Source organism: Anabrus simplex, chromosome 1 (assembly GCF_040414725.1).
Source record: "Anabrus simplex isolate iqAnaSimp1 chromosome 1, ASM4041472v1, whole genome shotgun sequence".
NCBI classification, from domain to species: domain Eukaryota; kingdom Metazoa; phylum Arthropoda; class Insecta; order Orthoptera; family Tettigoniidae; genus Anabrus; species Anabrus simplex.
Window position 1 is genome coordinate 981,923,220 of NC_090265.1, and position 20,387 is coordinate 981,943,606.

General features: G+C 39.6%; 1 protein-coding gene across 1 annotated transcript in view; it reads right to left on the reverse strand.

Moving 5' to 3' along the window:
• Window positions 1-14,065: 14,065 nt before the first annotated feature.
• Window positions 14,066-20,387, reverse strand: part of LOC137496952 (uncharacterized) — a 1,159,990-nt gene continuing 1,153,668 nt past the window's right edge. Inside the window, exon 6 of the mRNA XM_068225136.1 lies at window positions 14,066-14,229. Within this exon, the coding sequence (XP_068081237.1) occupies window positions 14,066-14,229 (164 nt within the window). The remainder of the gene's footprint in view (window positions 14,230-20,387) is intronic.

Below are 20,387 nucleotides of genomic sequence, written 5' to 3' on the forward strand. Positions count from 1 at the left end.
TATAAAATAATGTTGAGGCCTAAGCCACATTATAAATAATACAAGCGGGTGAGAACTATGGTTGAGCCACAGTTAAACGAATTATGCCCAATGAGAGTGCTAGATATTAACACGTTTAACGAGGAGCGTAACTACTTGGTAGATAATAATAATAATAACAGTCACAATGCATTTTAGGAAACCAATACTTAAAGCTTTATTGAAGCTTATGTCATGTTGCCAATATAAATTTTGGAAGTGGTAACGCTGAATTACATTCGAAGTTTATGCGTTAACATGTTCGTTATTTACTTAATTTACGGAAGCGAAACTATTTGGGATATTTATCCAAAGTAACTTATTAACTTCAGATTTTCTTTTTATTAAACAAGTTTGTGATACCAGCCATGTAAACAAAATTTTATGAGACAACTGTTGGAATGTTGTCAGTTTCGGTATTAAATTATAATAGCGTTTGTATGTGAAAACGCAGTAGATAGTGAATTCTTTCCTTAGTAGTTTGGAGTATTCTGGTTGCATCAACAGCCAGCGTACTCATTATTGTATTCTTTGTGGTATTGTGACATGGAGTGTCAGGCGATGTTGGATCTGCTAATGCAGAGGATGGAAGAAATGAGTAGCAATATGAAAGTCCAGAATGAGAATTTGAGGGAGGATGTGAGAAGTCAGAGTGATAGTTTGAATAGTTTGAGGGAGGACACGAAAGTCCAGAGTGAGAATTTGAGAGAGGACATGAAGGCTCATAATGAAAGTTTGGATGGTAAGATTGAGGAGTTAAAGAGTAGTATTGAGGATACCCAGGCTAGGTGTAAAGAGTCTAGTGATGAGCTGAAGGCTGGATTGAAGAACGTAGTTCAGGAGACACACACTATGTGCACCGAACTTAAAGAGGAAGTTAGGGGCGAGATAGGTAAACTCAACCAGCGTTTTGATGATAGCCGAGTGGAAATTAGGGATGAAATTGACAAACAATTTGCGGAAGTGCAGGTCAGTTTAAAGAACGATTTCGACAAACAGTTTTCTAAAATCCATGACAGTTTAAAAACCGATATGGACAAGCGTTTTGACGAAAGTCACGACATGTACAGTAGGTTATGTGATAGTCAGGATGAGATGAGAAAGGAACTTGACAAGCATTTACTGGAAAGCCAGGCGGCGCATAAGCAGCTGATCGACAGTCAGGTTGAATTTAAGGACGACATTACACAACAGGTCGTAGAGATGCGGATCTCCAGTGATAAGGAAAAGGGGAAAACGCTAACCATAATAGAGGAACAACGTCAAATATTATCTGCGGACATTCAGTCACTGAACAACAAGGTAGATAAAATTAGTGTGGAATTGGAGAGTCAGGTATTGTCAAAAACCGAAACCATGGAGAAGAAACTGTTGCAAGTTAATGAGGAAGCAATTAGTAAACTCCAAGCGGCTAATGAGGACTCCGAAACTTTAATTAAAGAAATTCAAGAGGAGTTAGTTGAAATGAAAAATGAACATACCAGGGAATTCAATGACAGGCAAATTAGTATAGAACAGGATTTAAGGGAAATCACGTCAGCCCAGGAAGAGACAGACAAGAAAGTTGGGTTCATTAAGAGCGAAGTGAGCAGTTGGATTAGCAGTGTGGTAGATATGCAGTCCAAGATGGACAAAGTATTAAGTCAAACCTCGACAGCTGTTAACTCTGACCTCAGTGGTCAATTGCCAAATATCAATCATGTGAATAATAACGGTCATAGCTCAAATGTAGATACTAGTCGATCTCAAAGCTCAGGGGTCACCAACGTTATTAACATGATCAAGTTACATGAGGACCAGCCTAAGAAATTTAATGGAGGTCCACATACCACGCCGAAGGGATTTCTTAAGGATCTCAGGGAGTACATCCGGGACGCCAAGATTCCTGAGGAACGTCAGTTGAGGGTAGCTGAAAGATATTTAGAGGGGGCACCACTTTTATGGTTTAAAGGCTTCCGATACCACTTTGATACCTTTGATGAATTCCAGAGGGCGTTTCTTAATAAATTTTGGAGTACGGAAATTCAGCAGAGTCTTAGATTAGAGCTATACTCACGTCGGTATAATGCAATAGGCCCTACAAAGTTCAGTGAATACTTTATTGCACAAATGGTAAAGTTCAGAGAACTTGAGGCGCCGCCCTCGGAGCAAGAGTTGGTACAGGCCATCCAGAAGCAGTTACCTCCCGAAGTACAAAGGATGCTCATTGCATCAAAGGTAGAGACCCCCATGCAGGCAGAAATGATCCTTAGGCAATTGGATCATACCCATAATCAAATAGCACCCAGAGGGGGACGATCGCACGAGCAACATGTAAACACTGTTAGCCAGGTTCCAGAGGGAAGTCCAGAGGCACCTGAGCAGGGGAAACCACAGCCGACTGAGCGGAGGCGTGAGTTTCGCAATAACTGGGAACCCTCGCATCCACGAAATGAGGATTGGAAAAGGCGTAGGGGTAATTGGAACTATCCACAAAGGAGGAACCCTTACTGGAGGCGATACGATGGGGACAGAGAAAACCAGAGGAATTTCAGGAATGGACTTAATAACCGCAGGGACTGGGGAAATAATCGAACCCAGAACTTCCGCCGCGATGAGGATGAACGGTACCGTGAACGTGTTCAGTACACCGACGGGTTAAGGAAGGACCACGAAAGGAAAAAATGGCAGGGGGCTATACAGCGCCAGGACGTCAACACCGATTGTTTCGGGGCTGAAAGTTTGGAATTCCAGAAGGCACATAGGCAAGACCAACGAAACTCCGGTCTGAACCCGTTTGCGCCGAATTTCGAGCAAGAGTCAATGTCTACTCTTGATAGAAGAAAAACAACTTCAAATTCCCAGTAGGAAAAGTTTCAGAGTCTTTCATCCCAGATTCTGAAGGAGAGACAACCAAATGACGCACATAACATCAGTAACATCAAGAAACAGACTCCGAGCAACCCCCAATTCAATGATGATGCAGCCAGTTTAAAGGTCTATCATAGAGCAGAAGAAAGAATTCCACTACAGGATGACGCAGTCTTACCAGCTGGGGAAATAGTCACCGAAGAAGAAGAAGAAGAAGTACAACCCGTAAATATGATCGTCACGTCGAGAGAAAGACAGGTCGAGGCACCAATCCAAGGACAGGCAAGCAGTGGGAGTAAAGAAGAGGAAGACGCTGAATGTTTACAATGTTCATTCTTAAGAGAAGACTTTGTTGATGACATCTGTAACGCAATCCTATTGTTGGAAGAAGAAAACAGGGAAATACGTGAAAGTAACAGAGCCCTACGTCAAGAGTGAGATCGGCTGGGAAATTTTACGTAGAATCATGGTTCATTTGTATCAAAATTCCCATGTACAATTTAGAATTTTGAAGGTATATATCTGTTTAAATATTTCCCCTTTCTGGGTAAACATTTCGTCGTTGTAGGTGGATTATGAACCCATAATTCTACGGTGAGAAATTTTTTTTTTCAAATATTTATTTGATATTCAGAAACTACTGTATGTTTGAGGGCAGCCATTTTGCGCTCCCAAGAGCCCGATGTCGCGTGGGGAGGTTCGTACCCAAGGCGAGCTCGTGGATTGCCGGGACACCTCGGTGGAGCTCGAGTGCCCGACAATTCTCTCAATTAATGGAATTCTGCACTATGAGGGATTTTGATAACATAGTAAAGGATGAAATAAATAAGCAAAATTATTCACACACCCTCTGTGAAGGTAGAGACACCAGGGAAAATTTTAAGTGCAGTTAAGCCCAAGTACATGGTAGCGTGAGACCAGCGAACTAGCTACACGTGCCAAGGTCATGGAAGGAAGAAAACGCGCGAAACGCACGGGCAGAAACAATTTATTCCTCCTGTTGTGAGTGTAGGAAAATTATAAAATTAACGTCGAACATAAGTGCAAGTCTGTCCGGAGTTCTGGGACAAATCTTATCAAAATTGGTCTATTAGAAGCAAATTTGGCAGATTTCACAACCAAGCCACATAGAGGGGATAGCGTCCTTCCGGAAATTATAAAAGAAACCCCCCCACCGTAGATTTTTGAGTGTCGATCTGGAACTTGAGGCCGCGGGAGCTTGTGCCCGTCGTCATTAGAATTTCGCGCCAGATTGACCGACAATAATTCAATACATGCTCGTGGCTAAAGTCAATATATTTAGTTAAGAAGAAAAGTGATTGGAGAAGCTGTGAACGTTTGCAGACGAACTGGGAAGGTGTAGGCTGGTTGAAAATTACACAGCAGATTTTATTTTTATCATTTCCTGTACTCTTGTAAGTGAAGAAGGTCTGGGGGAAGCGATTCAAAATAGTTCTACTCCCTTATCGGCCGAACACCTGTTCTTGTTGAAACAACGGGGAGAGAAACCACTCTGGGAGACGCATCAGACAGTTATAGCCGACTGCAGAACGAGGGAAGTTCGTGGTGCAAGTTACAGAGAAAGTGCATTGTTTATATGGTAATTTTAATCTCGTGTGTGTGAAGGGTAGTGTTTGGATGAGTGAGTTTTTAAAATGAAAATGTTATCTGTGAAAATGAGTGGCTAAGTACGAGGTTGCTGGAGATGATGTAATCAGAATGCTGAGAATGTCACCAATGTGCAGGTCGGTCTATTTTACATTATGTTGTAGTTAGTTAGTTAGTTAGTTACTGTCTGTCCTAACCAAATTTTCCAGATGATTGTCGAGTGATATGCGTAATTATCAGGCGAAAGGCGTTGTAAAATTTTGGTCAGCGTGTGAAAATTTCGGTGTGTAGATTTCATGTCAAGAACGATAACAATGCGACGCTTAAAATTTTGTGTTGAGATGAGATATCATTCAAAGTGCGGATTTGTGAACGTTATAAGTGTAAATTTGTCGTGGCGAATATTGTAATTTCAGGTGTCAGTTGCATTCAGAAATGTTGGTCAATAATAATAATAATAATAATAATAATAATAATAATAATAATAATAATAATAATAATAATGTCTACCGCGGGATAAGGAAAATTCCTCTCTGTTAAATTACATTTAACCAGTTAATTTTACAAGGATCGTAAGCATATTTAGATAATGTCAATAAAATTTGTTAGAGTCACAGTCATTAATGGGAAGGAAATTTTGAGACATCGTGTATACTTGAATTGCGAAAGGTCGATGTGTGCTCTTGGATTCTTGAGGTCCGAAAGTCTTAATAATAATAAAGTAAGAGGTGTGTTTAATAATGGTTGTCGTTTTCACCAGGGGATCGATGTATGAAAAAGGATCTTGAAGGAAAAGGAATTGAGAGCGATGAATTGATATGTATGTGGAGACGAGATAGATGGAAGTAATACCGCTGGAAAGCGAGGAGAAAGAGTGTTGAGATAAGCTGTATTTTTGTAGAGGAAGTATTTAGGAACAGGCTGTGTGAAACAGGCTGTATTGTTTCCGCAATCATTCCGAATTTGAGATGACTATGATGTGAAGCATTGTGAAATTTATAGAAAGATTCCAAGTGAAAACGACTCTTGTAAAATGTTAAAGTCTGGGTAGTACATATCCAGTGATCTATGTTACGTAAAGCCCGCATGGATGATAAGAGAATGAACGATCTCCAGGATCAAAGAGTACTTTGGACACACGGTTGGGTTATATTTAATTTGTTAACTGGAGAGGTCATGGATAAGATGGTTGGAATTGATGATAGGCGATCTGAGAATTTCGAATGCGATGGTGATGATTATTATTTTGAAGGCATCCACTAAAAGGGAAACGTGTGTTGGGAATTTTCATTTGCTTCCCTAATACTTTAGTGCACAGGCTGAGATTGTGTTCGAGGTGGAGAACCGTTCGTCACGTCTATTTATTTTTGAGTTCACATATTATAATGATGTAGACACTTACTGTATTTTTCGAGAGGTAGACACTTGCTGTATTTCGACTTGCATTCATTTGATAATTGAGACGTGGGTTCCGTCGTGCGTATTTGTTTGACGAAATCTAGTGTTAAATATCAGAGTTGTTTGAGAATTGCATTTCGCCTGATATGTTAAGGGAGACGTAGCACGACCCACTTTGACGCCCGACGATAGATTTAGGACGTCACGTGTTTATTCTTGGAGTCATTGATGATGAGACGTCCTAGGTCACGCCCGACGATAGGATTTGGAAGGCATCATGTATATACTGATTAGGTTTAGGGTGTACAGATTTCAAGTGAGCCCGACGATAGGTCTGGGATGGTAGCTGTACACACTCAAGTCTCAGTTAAGATTTTTTTCCTTTTGTTTCTTTTGTGAAGTGGCCTGGAGGAAGGTAGCCATTACAGTACGATATGATTTATTGTAGAGGGTCTGTGCGAAGCTCTCATTGAGATAACGGGACTGCTGTTGACAAACGAGGGCTGTCCAAGTGTGGGACATCGACCCGATCTAGATTAAATATTTTTTACTGTGTTTCTTCGTGCGTGTTAAGCTGTATGACTTCGAGATGTTAATTTATTTTTACGGACTTTATTGTTTCCTCGTCTTGACGTCCGTTTTCATTGATAGTGTGCATATTGACACTTAGTGTTTTAGAGTGAGACTTGAGTTGCGAATGCGGTTTCGATTCGTCAGCCAGTAATTTATATTATTTTCATCTTGTCGTATTTTCATTCGTATTCATAGTTAGAGTAAGTAAGTAATCACTTTACCAGTAGTGTGTTGGGACAGACAGTAAATAGAGAGATCTGTACTGGTAGCATTGCTGTCAAGGGAAAGAATTCCTTAAAATTGTAGTAAATTTTAGCGTGGACTGGTAAATTTATTAAGCATAACAAACCCATTTCTAACCTGAAAATCGGTTCAATAATAATATTTTCAAGTGACTTTTCACTTTTTGATTAACTTCAGTGTTTGGCATTTCTTCTAAATGCATGATTAGTAAGTGTTTCCTGCATTTCGCAGTTTTGTTCCTTTAGAACGACTTAACGTAAGATCCTCCCGGATCATGTTGTTGTTGGTTCCTTCCGAACAGCTGTTTGGGGTGATGCACGTTTAGCATCGGGATTACCTTATCACTTGAGGGTGTCATAAATGACAAATACATGGTGGAATTTTATTTCAATTGTGAATGATGCCATTAACTTGTAGTGAACACCATGCTTTCCCATAATATTTCGCAACCTATCCAAAGCAACTGATAGTCAGTTTGGTTCGATTAAGGGTCCATTCGGCGGATGTTCCGTATCCGTGAAGGGTATTTGACTGGTGGATAACCTTAATTAAGAGAAAATCCGGCGTTCTACTTGTTGAAAGTCAGATTTTCCACGGATCGTGTGGATTAACTCTCAGTTCTCGTTTGAAAGAATAGGTGCCCGGTTTTCAGGTCTTCCCTTTTTCAGTTTTTCAGTTTCGCTGTCCACTAAAATATTAGCTTCTCCGAAGCAACTCTTCGACATTGGAAGAAACGAAGTGACGTTATGTAATGTGACTGTGTTTGGAACTTTTCAAAATCAATAATAAAATTTTTCTATATTATTGTGGCAAGAATGCATATTAAATTAACGATGTTATCGTGCTCTTTCAGTTAATAAAAATTAGTAAGCACATTTTTGCTCCTCATTTCAAGTAGTTAGGCTTTCTTCTGAACCCCATCGTTTGGTTAAGATCGTGACCGAATTTATTCCCGCAACGACCCAAGATTTAAGAGTTCTAAATTGCTCTACTATAGCAGCCGTGGCCGACCAACGATGGAATGGTAAGTTCAAGGGTTCAGTATTCCTTTTTTTTTTTACTGATTTTAAAATTTGACAAATAGAAGATTTGGAACAAATAACATATAAATAGAATAATAATGAGCTCGTCAATTCCGATAACAACAGCGGATATTATAAGTCCAAAAATCAGGTAAAATAATTAGAGAGGATTATCAGCACTATAATATACAAGGGATGAGCATTATAGCTCTGAACAGGTTCAATATTTTATAAGAGCATGTTTGCTCCACTCACAACGTCGAGGAGTTTGAGGTCCAAAAGTTAATATAGTCCAGTCTCTCAGAGGCACAAGTTTCTTAATGACTGACAATCTTCAAATAATGTATTTACAGTCACATCTCCTCAACAGTTTGTTACACACTGGTCTATAAACAATTACAATTTAAACAGGGACAATGAGTGCCCATTCTAAATGACCTTAATGTAAAAAGAAAGAGTTTAACATGATGGGCCATGAACAAAAGGCTAGGAGGCGAAACACTTGCACACCTTTTAGGAAAATTTCTGAAAACCCTAAGTGAGCTTACGGCTTGAAGTTGCAGAGGATAAGCCTATTCTACAGAGGGGTGACTAAACACGAAATATTAAATGCCAAAAATGTGTAACAATTTAGAGGTTTAGAAAATTTTAGTCACCCGATACTAAGTTGAATGCGAATCAACAGAGGGTAATCACACTTAGTTCCCATAGTTTACATGTTTCCCAGCCGGGATTTGAACAGAGTCCTGAGACTTGCTGAACATCTACATTTAAACCATGAAATGAAAACTTTACATGAATAAAAGGTTTGAAACCTTCCCCTCAAGCTATCTGTCTAGAGCTATCACATATTATGAATGTCTGCCATTACCTTGTTCTGCTGGGCCTTCCGAACGCCGAAATGCAGCCCCTGCCTCCTTAATACACGCCGCACATGATCAACTGGAGCGACGAAGATGACGACACAGCCCTAAAGTGCCCAGCTTTTATAGCATTTCGAAGGGAAGTTTCCAGAACTCTTTACAGATAGGATGGATGCCTGTACACACCCCCAATTTTAATTGGCTAGAGAAAATATTCCAAAAATTCCCGATTGGTTGGTAACTAATGAAGAAGAAAGCAGTAGGAGTGTTGACAACTTTGATACATGAACAAAACAATCTTCAAAAACTAAGGTTATCCAACTTTAAATATTCGACTTTTCCTTAAGATGGTAGACCGATGGTAGAGACATCTAACAGTTGCAAACCCAAGTATCTTTCATTACATTAGTTCAAGTTTAATAACATAGATGGCTTTATAGAAGGCACGCAGTTTAACTGGACAAAGAAGTTGTACCCCCGGTACAATAATAATAATCATAAATTATTATTATTATTATTATTATTATTATTATTATTATTATTATTATTATTATTATTATTATTATTATTATTATTAATAATAATATTACTTCATAGCAATGATTCATACCACAACCTACAGGAAGTTCCCAATACTTCTTTACAATGGACGTCATCAGTTGTGATATAAAAGTGAACTTCAGAAATATGTAATTCGGTCCCTCTGTATAAATGTCATAATGTCATAAATAAACACGCAAGATGCATACTGGACAAGACAGCAGCAGTTTAACTGGACAAAGGAGGTGTACCCCCGCTACAATAATAATAATAAATAATTAATAAAAATAATGAATAATTGATAACAATCAGGAAGCTCCACTTTATTACGACACATCTTGAGATAGCTACAGACGTCATGTAGGCCTAGTCTGCGAACAGTATTTCCACTTTTCCAGAGCATCGTAAACTCAAAGTCCTCCAAGAATAGCAAATATAAAAAGGGAAGACGAATTTTTGAATTTCCTTAGTACTTGTCAATTTGTTAGGAAGTATTAAACGATCTTACGCTAATTTTGATAAACTCGAGTGTCCTTAAGAGGACTTCGGATGAACCGATCCGTTAAAAGACTGTAGGGCCCTACATGGCCCGAAAAGGAGGAACAAGATGTCTGATAAATATTCACAAGCTATGCAGAGGGAAACACAGGCATATAAGAAAAAAGCTGTTATCTTGCGAGGTCATCTTGTGGAACTAGCAACGTAAGGATCCACTCCTCTAAATGCAGAAAGGCGATACACCCAACTTTCCAAAAGACAAAATCAGTAAGATTGGAAAGTTTGGCTATAAAATATTTATACAGATGAATGTTGGACTTATATGCAAAATACTGTGTGATTTTTTCATTTGATTTACGTCGCAGACACAGACAGGTCTTATTGCGACGATGGAATAAGACAAGTCTAGCGGTGTGAAGCAAACGAATATGACGTTAATGAAGGCACAGGTCCAGCATTTGTCTGGTGTGAAAATGGGAAATAGATTCTGCTGACAGTGGGGTTCTAACCCACTATCTCCCGAATACTGGACACTGGCCGCACTAAAGCGACTGCAGCTATCGAGCTCGATAATTATTTCCTGTCAGGCATCACCTAACTTCACTTGACTGCTTCGATTTCTTTTGAATTTACTTATTTTCATCTTGTACTCCATCACCAAGACTGTGGCTATGCTATTCGGCAATATCTCCAGATCTTCCAAAGACTCAGATAAAATAGCTTTGCCATCGGAAAATCTCACAGTTTTGATTACCTTTCTTTGAACAATGTCTTTCAATTTAATGCACAGCAAAAATGGGTCACAGAGACACACGCCTTCTTCATGCTAGATAGCAAAATCTTTCAGTGTCTTGCTACAGTATTATATTCTCTCTATGCATGATATATGTGGGACACTTCGCAGAAATTACTTGTCATCAGTCATAGTGTACAGGATATCATTAGGAGGCTGAAAGGCTCCATTACATTGGAAAACGATCTGGAGAAGATATGAGGCTGTGAAGGGTAGTAGATCTTGTACGGGTAATCAGTGATAAAAAGTCGGCACAGGCACACGAAACTCTATTAACAAGCTGATTCACCAATCCTTTTGAAAAATTTCTTACGTAAGAAGTGAAAAATAATTATACATAAGATATTTAATGGATTCAGTCATATACAGTAGGTATAGGATCAATTAATTTACTGCAGGGCTGAATAGTCCCGACGGCCAGCTCAAGTTGACAGGTTCGATTCCAGTTCAGTCCAGTGGTATTTCCAGGTCTTCAAATACGCCAACCTTTGTCGGTAGATAAACTTGCACGTAAAAGAACTCCTGTGAGACAAAATTTCGGCACCTCAGCGTCTGGGAAATCCGTAACAGAAGTTAGTTGATCATAGAACTGGCACTAGAAAAACTCGGTCGTTTAGCAGAGTCCAAACCGATGTGATACCTAAGTAGGTAACGAAATGAAATGATAAGCTAAATCAAAATTGTTTCTTACAAGATTTCACTCAGCTATGGATCGGTATAGTATAATTCTTTTGGAACTCTAAAGAGAAATAATGCATCTTATTCATTGCTTAAACATTTGTATTTGGGATTTAAATCGAAAACGTTCATTCTTACTATCTGCGACTGACGAGAAGCTTGTAGGTACAGCACGAGTAATAGGTACTAGACTCTTAGCTACAAACGTCAGTCGTGACAGACAATCAATGCGTATTCATGATCAAATAGTTCATTATGCAACCATACAGTAAATGTAAATCTAAGACACAATTGCCCTGCCAGTCTGAACCTTCACGACAGCACCTCAATTCGCGAGACTCACAGCGGACAGAACGGATGTTTATTGTCAGGTTCTGAGACTTAAGATAGGCGCATGCGCGACAGCCATGCTTATCCCTCGTACCTCTTACCTCGCAACCACGCCAGTTCTAGTCAGACAACCTAAACTTCTCTTACTAATTAAACATTATGCTATCCATCTAAAAAGTATAATTTCAACTGCAACGTAAACGTTCTTTTAGTTGAGTGGGTCAGATTATACAGCATTGACTTTCTCAGGAGTTTTCGTCACCAAATAGTCAATTCTCTCGGTTTCATCTCTTTTTCTAATTAGTTGTCTAAATCCTCCAGTGTACGAACGAATGGTAGTGCGTACGTTATTCGACACCAGCCAATTGTTTATTAAGATTGTAGGCATCAGTACAAGGTTCACGTTTGTGGGAGCAGGGAAAAATTACAGCGTAGTACTCGTATGTTATTCTGTGTGATGCAAACATTAAACTGTCTGATGGAATAGGCTACTATGATTCCACGAGGGAAAAGACAGACATGGTATTCTACTGTCCAATTCCGGGCACACGCTCACCTGAAATTTTTTGTAGTGTTTATCAATACTTCTTGCTGTGCAGACTTTTATTTATAGGACTACACTCTGTATAAAGGACCGGACCCTAAAAAAACTAGAAAACCGACAAAATAACATAATCCGTAAATGGACATATACTCAAAACTGTAACATAATAATTCCCCGCATGACCAGAGGAGTGCATACATCTAAATAAATGAATACATAAATACTGTTTTGGAAATTAAGAAGTAACAATGAAATTTACCAGAACATAGAAAACATATCAGAAACGATAAGAAAAAGGAGATTGCTATTTCTTGGACACATTTACAGAATGGATGACAATAGACTAAATAAACGAATCTTCAAGTACCTTTGGGAAAAGAAAGCAACTACCACCTGGATTCAAGAAGTCAAGAAAGACCTGGAAAGAATTATTGGAAAGAAAGATTTTTAGGAAGAAAGTTTTACAAATGGAAGGATTCCAAGGGAGGAAGGAAAAGAAAACAGACACAAAGTAGACTGAAGACAGGACAAAGCAGCACAGTGAAACAACGAAAGAATACTGGAAGAAAAGGAAAGAACTAAGGAGGAAGAATTGAAATTGTAACGTGGTCCTTCGAAGGCCGGAACGCAAGAAGAACAAATACTGTTATCTCACCTACATTTATTTTTTCAGAACAACGCGATATGCATTTTGTTACAAACATGAAGAGTTCCCAATTTTCGTTGATTCTCCTATAGATTTAGCCGTAAGATTAATCAAATCTCTGCTTTCTTGTTATTTGTTTTTCACGTCGCACCGACACGGAGAGGTCATATGGCGATGATGCGATACAACAGGACAAGGACTGGGAGGCAAGCGACTGTGGTCTCAATTCAGATACAGCCCCAGCATTTGCCTGATGTGAACATGGGAAATCACAGAGAGTCACCTTTAGGACTGCTGATTGTGGGGTTAAAATCTAATAACTCAGGAATGCAAGCCCGCATTTATGTGACCCAAACGGCATAGTCAACACTCGCTCATTTCTATATTAGTGAATATAGTGTACTTACATGTCCGACTCGTTTGCTGAATGGTTAGCGAACTTCTCTACTTTTCAGATGGTCCCGAGTTCGATTCCCGGCCGGGTCGGGGATTTTAATCGCTTCTGATTAATTCTTCTGACGCGGGGACTGGGTGTTTGTGTATGTCCCAACATTCCCCTCTTCATATTCAGACAACACACCACACTGCCAACCACCACAGAAACACGCAATAGTGATTACATCCCTGCATAGAGGGTTGGCGTCAGGAACGGCATCCGGCCGTAAAACAGGGCCAAATCCGCATATGTGTGACACAGTTCGCACCCGCGACCCCACACGTGTGAGAAAAGCGGTAGGAAGCGAAGAAGAAGATAGCGTACTTATATATTGTTTCCATTCAAATGAATTCTTTTAGGAAGTACAATCTGCACGATTCCTCTACGTACTCGTTTTAGTTGTAACCGTCAAAGGGGAGTTGTATTTAATATAATCTCTTTTACGTATTCTGACGTGATTTCGAGCAGTCATTCTTAATGGCATATTTTCTCCGTCTCCTGTAAATGGGACGTTTTGCTACGTCTGTAAGTGTACACAGGTAAGTTTGACTGGTTCACAAACTGGAGGATGGTAACACGTGATCTAATAGAAATGAGTTATTCTAGTTAAAATTATTTATTACACGATTGTGAATTTTGAAATCCTTTAATTTATCCCACATTATTCTGAGTGTATTTCAAAGTTGACACAGGGGTGCGTCAGCTTGAAAATTTTGGTAACCACTGAATAAAGTGAATATTTTGGAATGGGGAAGTTAATGTGATCCGTTCCATATGTGGAGAAAAAATTCTTAGAGGTAATATTTTTCGGTCGAAAACTGCCAAAAGATACTAATTTTCCGATTAATGGGAGGAGTGAATAATGTGTTCAAATCACATTGAAGAAGACCTCCAAAACATAGGTATAACAGTGTCAATCAAGTAACGTGCAGATGCACCAAATAGGAGAATATCTTGAATTTCCTATCTGGATGTAGTTCGTTCTTAACTAAGACATTTAATCACACATGAGAATGGTAAAGTACTCACACGGAGAAGTGGTAGACGAAGCACTTCCAGCCAGACGGCCGCTCCAGAAAGTTGTACACCTCCCCTTGGAAAGTTGCCTTGCCAGCACGGCGGTGTTCTTTCAAGAAATAACGCGCTTCCCAGGTTGGTCGCTCCTGGAGCAGTGTACGAGGGTCCAGTCCTAAAACAAGCAAACAGTTACAAGAGGTTAGAGTTTGGACACTTAGATCAGAGCGATTGATTAGAGGATGTAATAATCCAAGATGTGCATGCGCAAGTGTACTCAGAAGCAGATCATTCAATTGTCAAGGAACTGTTAACCAGCCAGTTTGAAACCTACTTTAAAGACGAAACAGTACAACGACAGCAAGTTTTAGCTACAATTTGGTGAGTAGGAAGCCTAAATAAAAGAGAACAGTGTGAGACTTCAAATAATCAAGAAAATCTCGATGTGTTAGTGTTTACTAAATATTGTAGTAATGTACAACATGTGAATTTGTTGTATTATGCGTAACTACTGTAAATTATAACCAATGAGATGCCACTTCCTTATTCAGTAATGACCATAATCTCGTCATGGAATTAGCATTCATTCGTAGGCGGGTATGATGATGTACTCCGAGTGCAACAAGGTAGTCGATTATGGGTCCTTAAATGGTTCGAGAGACAAATTCTAGAATCACAAGCTCTGTCGCAATGCCGGCACATAGAAACTGCCAAAGCTCGTTGTAGTTGTTGAAGTTGGCGATAATTTCTCCTCTAATTTTCTCGTTCTTTTCTGGGATATAGTTCATCAGACTCGTGCCTTCGTCACTTTTGAGGGTACATACAGTATGTCACACCCTCGCACTGTATTCACAAATAAGAGATATTATTACTGTCATTATTCGTATTATTATTAGTATTTCATTTGTATATTTTAAAATGGAAGGTCTTGAGTAATTTGTTTTGCACAAGCGGTTGGGAAAAAACAGTGCTATTTCAACAAGGAAAGTTTCCGAGAGTCATGTGGAACAGCCCAGACTCCGATGACGTGGCCCTGTTGTTATTATCTTGGGACTCGGAAGAGGTTCGGGGCGTGGTCCTAGAATGGCAAGATGATGATCTACTCGTGATTGGATGGCAATGAGGACCAATCTAGACGTACCATGAGAGAGTAGGAGGAAGCTGAGGTCTATATAGGCATGTTAGAAAACAGCAGAAGACTTCACTTGAAAGTTTTGTGGAGCGTGCTTGCCTTAACACTTTTGTGAAACGTGATCGACTTAAAACTTTTGTGGAAAAATTTTGGTAGAATGTGAAGTGTGGTACTGGCTAACAAACTGTGGAGTGCTTAGGCGCTTGGTATTATATCACTTATGGCGGCTTGGTGTCTTATATTTTGGTGAAAGCTATAGGGTACCGGTACTGTATCTCAGACTTTCCATAATGTATGGTCTGGAACAATAGCGTGTTGCTCAAGTGAAAGTATCTTTAAACCAAGTGTCAGATTCAATGAACACAGAATTATAAAGGTACAGTATCAATGTGATATAACAAGTGCCGATAGTGAGAATCTGCAAGTTGTGTTCATACGCGGAGACAGTGAAGGGCATATATACTATACGTGAACCTTTTCTTGAGCCCTGAGCTCCCTAGTGCTGAATCGGTAGACCTCGATTATCTTCGACATCCATATTGGCAACCTTTGAAACACAAACTATGAATCGCTTATTCATCGCTGTGCGACATCTGGCGTACACTTTACGAACTAGTACTGTTGTTGTTTACACAGCATAACCAAACTATATCATTCATGCTAGTAACATGATTCGCAACGAGAAATGTCTTATAATGTTAAATAATGTATGTGTGATGCAGATGTTGACGTAAGATAATAAATGTTTAGAAAATTAATATCGATCGATCATATTATCGATTCAAATCAGATTTCATTTCCATCCAGTTGGCAGTGTAACTGGAACCGGCAGCGCTCCCTCCTTACTCCTGAACCAGTAAAAATCGGGCTCAAGAAAAGGTTCGCGTATAGTACCATGCTTTGTAATTAGTGCTCATGTGGCTAACTACAAATGGTAGCTTGGTCCTCGCTTTAGGTTTCTCACTGTTTTCATTGTTGTTGGATAAATGTGTAAATATGAAGTCCTCCAGCAATATTTTGTGAGTGTATTCTACGTTATATTTTGTTGTGTTGATGAGGCACTCATGCACGGATATTATTCAGAATATAGTTAATTATTTTAGAATCAGTAGAGTTACTGATGAATCTAGGTGCAGTTCCTACCTATTCAGAAGGTTAGTTAAGGCCTGAAGCAGATGTACCAGTACGCAGCTTTATGTACGCGCCCTGGGAGGGAGAATTTTCACGCTCTATTAAGATTCGAGGGATCCATTTAGGTGAACTCTGACGCCCATATTACGGACATTTCGATTTATTATATTTATTAATTTATTTCAATTATTTTATTAAGTTATTTGAGTTATTTGATTTATTTGGATGTCTTACTTAACCTATATTACAAATGACGCCCAAGCGTGAGGCGACTAAGTATTTTATTTTGTTCATATTTTATTATATTTAATCACATTTCATTGGAACCCGACGGTGGGGCAATTGTTATTCATTATTATTTAGAGATATATTGCATACTATTGTTTACAATGTTGTGGGCAGTGGCAGCAGATGAATTATCTGTCTGGAGGGGCTATAAACACTATTCAACTCTAGCCTGACTATCACGTTTATCAAAGGTTAACAGTTAAATAACATGAAAAATTCGAAAGGGACAATTTTATAAGAATAGCTACATTAGACTAAGTTAATTATAACACGAAAAATTCCACAAGCGTACATCTCCCGCAAAACTTAAATGCACCGTTCGGTTTAATAAAAATGTGGCCATTTTTAGACATTTTCTCGTGCAAATATTTTGTTTTGCATCTGTATGCAGAATCTAATCGACGCTTAACTCTTTCTCACGGAACACAAATTCAATACAAATATGTATGTGCTTGTCATTCATACTATGTTTTTAGTTTTCTCACTAAAGTACTTTGTAATAAAACGCCGTCCGAAGTCCACGCAGGATCACTAGAATTCATCACGAAACAAATGTAACGAAAGTCTGCGTTCCTAAACACACACACACACACACACACACACACACACAGTCAGCGTACTTATATTGGGAACGATTATTATTATTATTATTATTATTATTATTATTATTATTATTATTATTATGGGTAGCCTACTCATTCTTGCTCTTAGGTAATGTTCAAATTAGGTCTTCGATGTCCCAGATTCTCCTTTTCTAATCTACTTTCAAAAGTCATTCCCGCCATTACTAATAATACTATGCATGCTTGTTCTAGAGCGTACAAATCGTACAGCAAATGTAAGTTGAATATTATAATTATATTAAAATCTCTCACGACTAAATTACTTTACTCTTGGCATCATATCCACGAGATCTGCCCAAATTCCCTTTCACCCGCACAACCCCCTACAGTCCCCACAAACTACTTTCACCCATTACCTCGCTAACACTCACCACCACCACCACCTCAGACAGCAAAGCGTTATGGGCTATGTGCTTTGAGCCCCACAGGCTGTCTGGAGTGAGACAGTTACTAGTATATGCCACAGCCGCCAACCGCCTTCTCCTTCATCGTAACAAATCTCCCGGCCTGAGAGAAGGCGCCACCGTCCAAGAGGCCCGCCTCCCCCTTCACGGGAGGAATGAAAACATTTTAATAGTAGTAGTAAGCAGTGGCAATCAACGGAGAACTATAGAGAACTAACACGTGAGAGGAAAAAGAAGCGAAAACATACATGACTACCAATAGGACGATTTTTAATCCACGACAGTGATGACAACGAAAATGGATAAATGCCAACTATGAAAAGAGATATCATCATTATCCTATTCAGCTACGAGTTGATACTTTTAGTTTAGAAACATCACTAATTCAATCATTTTTGATTGGTGGATGTCCGGGCATCACGAGGGCTCCGCCTCAGAGTCTATCATTAGCACACCGCCACTGGTTGTGGGCCCTCATGGAAAATATGTCACCATGTCGGCCGATTAGACGATACACCCTTCCAGTTGCCGATATAAATTTAGCACTTCTTAATATTAGACTTTAGTACGTCCTTGTACAGCTTTTGATGTCCTCCCTCATAACGCTGTGGATTCAATTCAGAATGCATCACCTGCTTTTGAAAGCTTGTTAGCCAGCTCGTCGAAGTTGATGTTTGATAAACATTGCCTTAATACTCGTTGTTCGTCGGTCCTGCGCTTTACTCTAAGGATTATTCCACCAGTGATGCTCAGACATTTTTAAATATCTTCTGTAAGTCGTCCAAGTCTAGCATCCATAAGTAAGTGTTAGTATTACAGTGGTAATGTAAAGGTATAGCTTGGTCTTGACATGAGGTCGTAGTTATTGAGGACACGACCACGGGTTGCACTAGCGTATCTGAGACAGTACTGTGTTTCAGCGTCTATGTTAGCCACCATTTGTAAATAGGGGTTGTCAAGGTAAGGAGAGTGCTCAGTATAATGCAGCGTCTCGCCACTGACCGTTGTGGAAGTTCTGTCTTGTTGGATTTCTGTACTGGTAGGTCGAGAACTTGTATTTTATTAATCTTATGTTCGAGTATATGCCCCGTTAAAGGTATTCTAGTTGTAAGTCATCCTCTGTATTATCTGGAACAATAATGTTATTGGTCTTACGGCCCACTAACTACCTGTGCGGTTTTCTGAGACGTCGAGGTGCCGGAACGTAGTCCAGCAGGAGTTCTTTAATGTGCCAGTAAATCTACCGATACGAGGCTGACGTATTTGAGCAACTTCAAATACCACCGTACTGAGCCATGATTGAACCTGCCTAGTTGGGGTCAGAAGGCCAACGCCTCAACCGTTTGCTGGATCAATATTGTCATCTGTGTATTGGAGTTCGATAACCGAGGTTGAAGATATTTTGGTCTTGGCTCACAAATGATTATATACACTGATGAGAAACTGAACAAGATATACCTTGCTATTTGGGTGTAGCACTTCCGTTTGCCCTGATGACAGCGGCGATGCGGCGTGGCATTTGACTGTACAAGGCACTGAAAGCGTGGGGAACCGTAGTGATCCACGACCGCTGCATAGCTTCTCATAACGCACAGAGATGTGTCGAAGCAGGGCTCAGGCTGCGCACATCCCTCTCGACAGTATCGAATCCTAATGTGTTCGATGGTACTGGCTGGGCTGAGTGGCTCAGACGATTGAGGCGCTCGCCTTCTGACCGTAACTTGGCTGGTTCGATCCTGGCTCAGCCTAGTTGTATTTGAAGGTGCTCAAATACGTCAGCCTCGTGTCGGTAGATTTATTGGCAGGTAAAGGAACTCCTGCGGGACTAAATTCTGATACCTCGGCGTCTCCGAAAACCGTAAAAGTGGTTAATGGGACACAAAGCCATTATTATTATTATTATTATTATTATTATTATTGTCGTCGTCGTCGTCGTCGTTGTTGTTGTTGTTGTTGTTGTTATTATTATTATTATTATTATTATTAATATTTCAGTGGGATTGCATCAGGAGATTTCGGGGGCCAGGGAAGCACCCTCATTTCCGCGGCTGTTCATCGGACCCATCAGCCAAAATTCGGGGGCGATTGGTCGGTGCATTATCATGCTATAGGTACAGATCCCCAGCAAGGTTTTGGAGGTGAACAAATAGGTGGAGATTTCCTGGCAGCATGTTCCTGTATCGTTCGCCGATGAGGGACGTTGACACATGTACCATTACTATCATCCTGCACTATGCAACTAATAATTAAGATCTATCCATTTGAAAATCATTAACTGTTTATTTAATCATTATAAATATATTTCTTTGTTATTACATGAATAGCGCCCGGGAGTTTAGGAATTTATTTTGACTAAAATAGGCAGGCATAAAAGCACTTAAAATTTAGGAAATAGGCAGTGAAATAATGAAAATAGGCAATTAAGAATGATACAAATGAACACTAAAATAATAAAAAAGTATTTAATGTAAGCTATTTAACACACTAGTGTAAGGGACTCGGCAACCCTATCTACCAGTTGGCTTTGTGGAGTGAGATATTCAGAAGAGATTTTTGTAGTGCGAAAATATCATTTGTGCAAATGTTATTTTTCATCTATTATTCATTAATTTATAATTAATACCCCCAATGGCGCTTAAGAACTGATGGGCCTTGGCTTACCAAGCGACCACTGCTCAGCACGAAGATCTGTAGATTACGAGGTGACGCATGGTCACTGCCAAGGATTCTCTCAGCCAATACCATATCTTGGTTT